The sequence below is a fragment of the Myotis brandtii genome, unplaced genomic scaffold (assembly GCF_000412655.1).
Source record: "Myotis brandtii unplaced genomic scaffold, ASM41265v1 scaffold400, whole genome shotgun sequence".
NCBI classification, from domain to species: domain Eukaryota; kingdom Metazoa; phylum Chordata; class Mammalia; order Chiroptera; family Vespertilionidae; genus Myotis; species Myotis brandtii.
In genome coordinates this window covers 25,061-33,698 of record NW_005365373.1, presented here as the reverse complement: position 1 = coordinate 33,698, position 8,638 = coordinate 25,061, and the positions used below count along the sequence as shown (strand labels likewise).

Below are 8,638 nucleotides of genomic sequence, written 5' to 3'. Positions count from 1 at the left end.
TCCTCCCTGCTCAGTCGCACCATCACGTCCTTATAAGGCGGCACTGCAGCCTTTCACCCTCTTCCCCCATCAGCCATGTGTCACCCACGAGGGACTCACCATTCTGAGCGCTGGGACCTGGGCGGCGGGACCTGAGGGGCCGGTCCCCAAGGCTGGAGGGTGAACTGGGGTCAGGCTGCGGGGACGCTGTGAGCAGAGAGGAGTCCGGGAGGCACGGGGACGCCAATCTCGGGCTGTTGGGGCTCAAGGAGCCTCAGACACACCCCGCACAGCAGGCACGCTGCTCCCAGGCCTCCTCCTCCTCACAACCAGTGCCCTGAAGCCTGGGAGTCTGTGAACAAAGACCTAAAAAGCTAAAATGATCACCCCGAGGAGGAAGGCGGAAATCCCGCCTTAAACGGATGCGTAAACACCAAAATGCACTTTAGCACCGCCCACATGAGTGCAGTTCCTTCTGGGAAATGTAGTTTTCTCAACCGCCCAGGACAGTGCTGTCATCCCAGCCAATGACTTAGGTGAATAAAGGTGTTGTGGCCCATCAAGTGACGCCTTGGGAGGGACTAGATGGGACCAGAGGCCTGGCTAACTGGAGCAGACTAACAGATCTCTGAGGGGAAGAAGGTGGGAGGAATGCAAGGGATCCACCAAAGAATATATAGGGAGGGGGGAAATGGGAGACATTGATAATACTATCACCAATGAAAAATATATGTATTTTCATAAATTTTAAAATAATGTAGCCCAGCTGGTATATCTCAGTGGTTGAGCCTCAACCTATGAACCAGGAGGTCATGGTTCTTTTCATTTTATTATTTTTAAAATAATTTATTGTTTAAAGTATTATATATAGTATTACATATAATTCCTTTTCCCCCACATTGAGCTCTGCTCAGCCACACCCATGCCTCAGCACATGCCCTTAGCTCCCATAATGTCAGTGTCCATTGGTTGTGCTTATATGAATGCATATAAGTCCTTTAGTTGATCCCTTAACCCCTCCCTACCCTGACTTCTCTCTGAAGTTTGACAGTCTGTTTAATGCTTATGTTTCTGAATCTATATTTGTTCATTGATTTATGCTATTTATTATATTCCACAAATGTTGAGGTCATGTGATACTGGTTCTTTTCCTGGTCAGGGCACATACATGTTTTGCAGGCTGTTCCCAGTGTGGGCGTGAACTTATGCACTAGGCAACCAATCAGCAATTCTCTCTCATCATTGATGTTTTTATCTCTCCCTCTCTCTTCCACTCTCTAAAATCAACAAAAATATTTTAAACAAAGTATATACATACTAGAGGCCCGGTGCACAAAAATTTGAACACTTGGGGCGGGGAGGGGGTGTCCCTCAGCCCGGCCTGTGCCCTCTCGCAGTCTGGGACCCCTCCGGGGATGTCCACCTGCTGGCTTAGGCCCGCTACCCGGGGAACCAGGCCTAAGCTGGCAGTGAGACATCCCTCTGGCAGCCCAGGAGCCCTCAGGAAATGTCCACTTGCGAGCGGGGAGCAGGCCTAAGCTGCAGTCGGACATCCTTAGTGCTGCTGAGGAGGCGGGAGAGGCTCCCGCCACCACCGTTGTACTGGGGAGCAGGCCTAAGCTGCAGTCGGACATCCTTAGCGCTGCTGAGGAGGCGGGAGAGGCTCCCACCACTACCGTTGTACTGGCAGCTGTCAGCCTGGCTTGTGGCTGAGCAGAGCTCCCCCTGTGGGAGCGCACTGACCACAAGGGGGTAGCTCCTGCATTGAGCATCTGCCCCATGGTGGTCAGTGTGTGTCATAGTGACCAGTAATTCCCAGTAGTTCTGCTGTTAGAGTCAATTTGCATATTACCCTTTTATTATATAGGATAGAGGTCTGGGGCACAGGTCGGGGCTGGCTGGTTTGCCCTGAAGGGTGTCCCGTATCAGGGTGGGGTCCCGCTGGGGTGCCTGGCCAGCCTGGGTGAGGGGCTGAATGCCATTTTCAGGCTGGCCACAGTGGCAGGCTGGAAGCAGGTATTTGGGATTTATTTATCTTCTATAATTGAAACTTTGTAGCCTTGGTTCGGTTGAAAGCCTGGGTTGTGCCGGGCAACCCAGTCTCCCAGCCCCTCCTTGAGCAGAGGCCATGGTGAATGGAAGCAGGTATCTGGGACTTAATTATCTTCTATAATTGAAACTTTGTAGCCTTGAGTGGAGCTCAGAGCCAGCAGGGAAGGCAGGAAGCTTGGCTTCCTCCATTGCCGGGGGCAACCCAAGCCTTCTGCTCGCTCCAGATTCATGGCCGCTGCCATCTAAGTTGGGTTAATTTGCATATTCTCTCCTGATTGGCTGGTGGGCATGGGTGGTGGGCATGGCTGGCGGGCGTGGCTGGTGGGTTTAGCGGAGGTACGGTCAATTTGCATGTTTCTCTTTTATTAGATTAGATATGCACAGGCCATGAACATAGACAATAATGTGATGAGGGACTAGAAGCAGTGGGGGCAGGGTAGAGGAAGAAAAGGGGGGAGGACTATGGCAGAAACTAGGAACATCTGTAATAGAGTCAGCAATCCTATATAATAAAGTGCTAATATGCAAATGGTTGTCACACCCTCGCACCCTCATGCCTTCAAGCCCTCACGCCTTTGTGCTGGTGAAGGGGGAACTGAGTCCATGATCCCTGTCCCGGCGCCAGGGCCGGGGGACCTGAGGCCAATTTGGCAGACCTGAGGCCACACTCCCTGCCCCCAGAGCTGGGGCCATGGGACCTGAGGCCAGGCTGGGCCATCTGAGGCCTCGCCTCCTGCCCTGGCACCATGGCTGGATGACATGAAGCTGGGCCAGGGGACCTGAGGCAGTGCCCCTCACCCTGGTGTGGGGGCCAGGAGACTTGAGGCTGCACCCCCTGCCCCAACGACGGGGCCGGATGACATGAAGCTGTGCTGGGTGACCTGATACTGCATGCCCCACCCAGGCGCCGGGCTGGGGAACCTGAGACTGGGCTGGGTGATCTGAGGCCCCACCCCCTGCCCTGTGGTGCTTGACAGGGGTTCAGCTGGCTGTGTCTTGGTCTTGCACAATTTTGAGGTGCACACGTGTGGGCGGGCACTTGACTTTGGGTCTTGCGACATGCCCCTGACTCTGACAGAATGCAGATTTTCATATACATTTTACTAATTTTATTTCATCTCTGACACTTCTACTAGAGAGAAAGGGCAAATAGCAATATTAAAATATTTCCTCTAATTAATTCCCTTTTAATGTGCACGAATTTTGTTCACCTGGCCACTATTCTATATATACAAAAAGGCAGCTACTGTAATGGCCATAACAATCTAACAACCGGTCACTATGACGTGCACTGTGGCCAGCAAAACAAACCGATCAGGGGGTGGGGCTGGTGGCCAACCTTGTGGCCCTTCCCCCCTGCTGGCCTGCCCCTGATCAGACTCTCCCACCCCAATAAAGAGCGGGGCCTGCTGGCCAAAAGCCCCCTCCCCTTCCCCCTGGCCAGCCATGCCCCTGAACAGCCCGCCCCACCACGATAGGCCCACAGCCCCTCCCCCTGTCTGGCCTGCACCTGATAGCATGCCTCCAACCTAAATGGGGGTGGGGATGGGTGGCCAACTTCCTGCAGCTCCTCCCCCTGTCCAGCCCTGCCCCTGATCAACACCACACCTCAACAGGGGGTGGGGCTGGCAGGAAAACCTCCTGCAGCCCCTCTTCCTGGCTGGACACATCCCTGATGGACCCCCACCACCCTGAAAGTCCCACAGCCCCTCGCCCTGGCCAGCCCCCACCTCTTAAATTAAAACGGGAACCTTACATGGGCTCTACCATCTCTCTCCTAGTTTCCTGGGAGGACCAGTCTTACCTCAGGGGCAGCAAATATTGGCATCCAGTGTAGGCTTTTGCCATTGGAATACCCAGGAATGCTGACAGGTTACAAAAAATACAACCTGAGACTGATTATAGGATTATCCTTTCTCTAGCTCTGAGGTCTTGCCAGTTGAAGAAACCTTGAGGTGAACACTCTAGATGGGCCAGGAGACTCCAAAAAAAAATGTGTGTTTATTTTTTTCTGCCAATGACTTCAGCCACAGAATACAGTTATGGAGGCCCTGAGAATGTTGTAAGCAAACATCACAGAAGGCAAAGACCGTTGATCATTTGTGAAAAATGTTCAGAAGAGGCACATTTCATCCAATTTTCTGGTCTTTCCCACTCACTAGGAATACAGTGTTTCTGTTCTAATGCTAGTTCCATTTAAACCTCAGAGACTTAACAAGTGACACCAGCCTATGATATTTCATACATCATGGCACATGGCTCCTTTACAGTATGTGGGGAAGAATTCTCCTAAACATTGCTGAGAATTATGCAATACTTACTGTCAATGGACAATATAATTTATACTGTTCCCACAGGCACAACAAAGGACTCCTATCCTGGGTGACCATCAACCTCACCAATAATAGAGGCACCAGGTTGCAAATTAGAACCACAAAGTCATGCAGACTTTCTTTCAAGGCCTTGGTCAGCAATGCCAAATAACCCAATATTGGACAAAGAGTGATTTTCTGCCATCAAGCTGTGCTTTCCAAAGCACAAATAGATTTGGACCCCACAAAGATTGTCATACTAATTTACTATATATCTCCTATCTACTAAAAGAGTAATATGCAAATTAGCCATCACTCTGTCACTCTGTCACAAAGATGGTGGTGGCCACAGAGATAGAGTGAGCAGGAGGCTTGGGTTGTTGCCGGTGATGGAGGAAGCCAAGCTTCCCGCCTGCCCTGGCCGGCACTGGGCTCCACTCAAGGCTACAAAGTTTCAATTATAAAAGATAAATAAATCCCAGCTACCTGCTTCAGCTGCCCTGGAAAAAAGAAAAAGAAAAAAAGGAACCCTAACCAATTTGGCTCAGTGGATAGAGCATTGGCCTGCGGACTGAAGGGTCCTGGGTTCGATTCCAGTCAAGGGCATGTACCTTGGTTGTGGGCACATCCCCAGTGGGGGGTGTGCAGGAGGCAGCTGATCAATGTTCCTCCCTCATTGATGTTTCTTACTCTCTATCCTTCTCCATTCTTCCCTGTAAAAAATCAATAAAATATATTTAAAAAAAGGAAAAAAGAAAAAAGGAGAGGCTGGGAGCTTGGGTTGCCGGAGGGCGTGGCCAGCCTGAAAACGGCCATCAGCCCCTCACCCAGGCTGGCCAGGCACCCCAGTGGGACCCCCACCCTGATCCGGACACCCTCAGGGCAAACCAGCTGGGCCCCACCCATGCATCAGGCCTCTAACCTATATAATAAAAGGGTAATATGCAAATTGACCCTAACAGCAGAACGACTGGGAATGACTGGTCACTATGACACACACTGACCACTAGGGGGCAAACGCTCAATGCAGGAGCTGCCAAGCTGCAGTGACTTCAGCAGCGGTGGTTCTCGGGTGATGCACCCCGAAACCAGAGAGGAGAGAGCCCGATTCCTCACAGGGCTGTGCGATTCTACCTTCGGCCATGGGTTATGTTGTTGCTGGGGCACTTTCGGCCCTGAATCTGGTTTACTGCACACTTGTGTTTGCGTTCCACAACCTGTATGACAGCAACTTTGCAGAGTGCCCTCTCACACTCTGGGACCCCTCTGCGGATGTCTCTGGGGCTGGAGGCAAACTGTGAGGCCTCCTGAGGAGGTCAAGTCCTGCCACAGCGCCCACATGCCAGCCAGGAACCCCCTTTCTAATTTCAGTGTCCAAAGCAGCCACAGTGACCTCCCTTCATCTCCCAAATGAGGGGAGGGGGCATGCTCTCAGCAGGCCTTCCAACTGGACTCTGCCACCCCTTCCTGGATTGTCTCAGGGAGGCCCCCCACTCACCACCACTGGCTTCACCTTGTGCCTGAGCTCCTGTCGCCTTTCACAGCTGTCCTGTTCACTGTCTGTGGGCTGTCCTCCACTAGGACTCCAGCTCCTAAGGGAAGGGGACTCTGTATCTCCAGAGTCTGGGACAGTTGGGGTCAACAGTGTCCATGCCCCCGGTCCTTACAGGTCTCAGATGTACCCGCCTTTGGCTGCTGCCTCTACATCCAGTCTGATTCCAATTTTCATTCCTAGAGCCTTCCCTCAGCCCATCCACTCAAGGACCCTGCTCCTCTACAGCCCTGTCCCAGACCCCAACCTCTCTGCTGCTTCAACCACACACCCCAGCAGCACACTATGCCCAGAGTTCAGAGTCCATCAACTCACTTGAGGAGCATGTCTCACCTTCAATGGGAACATCCCAGGCACAGCCAGGAAAGAGTGTAGAGGGGTGGGCTGTGCAGGCAGTAGAGCAGTCTCAGTGCATCAGGGTGGATGCTTACCCATGAAGGAAAGATCAGGGACACTTTCTCTCTCTAGATTGATAAATATCTAGAACCTCCTTTAGTGGCTAAACTTCCAGTCACTGGTAACCCAGGACCACCTGGCTCAGCAATCTGCACCCCCTCCTGCTGGGCAGATAGGGAATCAGCCTCTGCAGAGACTGCTCCTCTCCCTCCCTGGGCAGGGCAATGGCTGGAGCACTTCATTACAGTGGACAAGGTTGGCCCTGCCTGGGTCACACGTTTTCTTGGAGCACATGCTGACTCCCAGGTCATGACCCCGAAGGAACTCCTGCAGCAGAGCTTGTTCCACTTCCCACTAACCATGGCCCCAAAGAACAGAGAGATCATCAGCCTGGACTGGGACTAGGGTGGCCCAGCACCAACTGTCCTTGGCAACTGCTTTGGGCTTTTGCTTGTCCACACCCACCCACCTGCCCAGCAGCAACTGCTGCTCCCAGCCTTGCCCCTTGAGAGGAATCTGGGCTTCTCAACCATCTGAATGTGAAATAACCCAGCCTAAAACCCCTGACTATAATGTGCAGAGAACACAGGGGCATGTCCTAGCTCAAAGCTGCTCCCAGCTTCTTGGCTTTCATCCCAAAGATGTCATCATCCCCTGTGGGTGACTGTGCAGCTCAGCCCAGTTCCTCACCTGCCACACTTACAGCGCCATGTGGGGAGTACAGGCCGCCCTCCGCTGGCCTACCTCCCCTGTCCAGAGGCTCTCTGCGCTGCTCACCTGCCCAGAGTGATGGGCTGGGAGGAAGCCAGGCGTCCTGCCCTGCCCAACCCCTGCCAATCCACCCCTGTGCGAGCTGCTGCCTTGCCGGGAAGGGTCACAGATCCATGTCTTGGTCCCGTGGACAGCCTCAAGCACTGTCCCCCACCTGTTGATTCTTGTAATTGCCCCGACCGGTGATGGAACTTGCAACCTTGGCGTATCGAGATGATTCTCCGACCCACTGACCTACTTGGCCATGGCAAGACATATGCAACAATTTATGTAAAATACCCAATAATGTGTGAATAGATAGATACAAAAACCATCATGATGATAGAGAGTAGTGGAAGGCAAGATAGGATTCATGGGGTTTCATAAGTGTCTTTTACAAGGCTATATTTCAGGTAAGCTATTTCTAAGGTAGGCTGTATTTTTGCATCAGTTCTTCTATGTACCAAGAATGAAGCACTGATAAGGGTAGGAGGATCTTGGTTTCAGCAATGCAGAAATGCATGGAAACACCAAAAGCATATGCTCAATATATATATAATCAAATATCTTACATCAAACTTTAAGTTTTAAAAATTGACAGTTCCCAATAATTTTATTTTATTATGAAAGTTCTTGAGCATATTTGTTGCTACTGTGATCTTGTTGAAATATTGCTTCACCTCCATCTGTGAGTCCTTACCCGCTCTGCATGCCTTTTGCTCTCTGACCTTGTTTCTTTCTGTATCGTCTCCCTTGCTTTCTCTGCTCAGGTCACATGAGCTCAGGACTTTCTTGCTATTCTTGGAACAGGAGACATGATCCCATCCCAAAACTATGCAATTGATACTGCTTTTTTTGGAACACCTTTGGACCTATAGGCTGCACAGCTGGTTCCTCACCTCCTTGAGGTCTTTGCTCCTTTGTCACTTTCTCTTTAGGGGTTACTGTATCTACTTATCAAAATGACAGATGGCAGTTCCCCTCCCAATACTTTCTAGTCCTCCTTTGTAACACCTCCTATATATATATATTAGAGGCCCAGTGCACAAAATACACACATGGGGGGGAGGGTCCCTCAGTCCATCCTGCACCCTCTCCAATCTGGGACACCTTGGGGGATGTCTGACTGCTGGCAGTCTGACATCCCTCTGGCAATCTGGGATCACTAGCTCCTAACCACTCACCTGCCTGCCTGCTTGATCGCCTCTAACCACTCTGCCTGCCTGTCTGTCTGATCGCTGCCCCCTTTCACGCTGCTCCAGGGGCCAGGAGGCCAGGAGGCCTCACGACTCCGCTGATCCCAGTGCTGGGGGGCCTCGCAGCTCCGCTTGACACCGGGGCAGTGAGGCCTCGCTGCTCCACTGATCCCGGTGCCGGGAGGCCTTGCAGCTCTGCTAATCCCGGTGCTGGGAGGCATATTACCCTTTTACTATATAGGATAGAGGCCTGGTGCAAGGGTGGGGGCTGGCTGGTTTGCCCTGAAGGGTGTCCTGGATCAGGGTGGGGGTCCCCACTGGGGTACCTGGCCAGCCTGGATGAGGGGATGATGGCTGTTTGCAGCTGGTCACACCCCCTTCAGGGTGGGGGTCCCCACTGG

General features: G+C 52.1%; 1 protein-coding gene across 6 annotated transcripts in view; it reads right to left on the bottom strand.

Moving 5' to 3' along the window:
* Positions 1-377, bottom strand: part of LOC102255912 (zinc finger protein 501-like) — a 39,367-nt gene extending 38,990 nt beyond the window's left edge. For 5 of the 6 annotated variants that reach the window (XM_014545334.1, XM_014545335.1, XM_014545338.1 and 2 more), the window contains exon 1: positions 100-377. In XM_014545334.1, coding sequence (XP_014400820.1) covers positions 100-102 — 3 coding nt within the window. In that variant the 5' untranslated portion in view covers positions 103-377. The remainder of the gene's footprint in view (positions 1-99) is intronic. The other variant, XM_014545337.1, reaches the window with a different exon arrangement.
* Between the last annotated feature and the right edge of the window lie 8,261 nt (positions 378-8,638).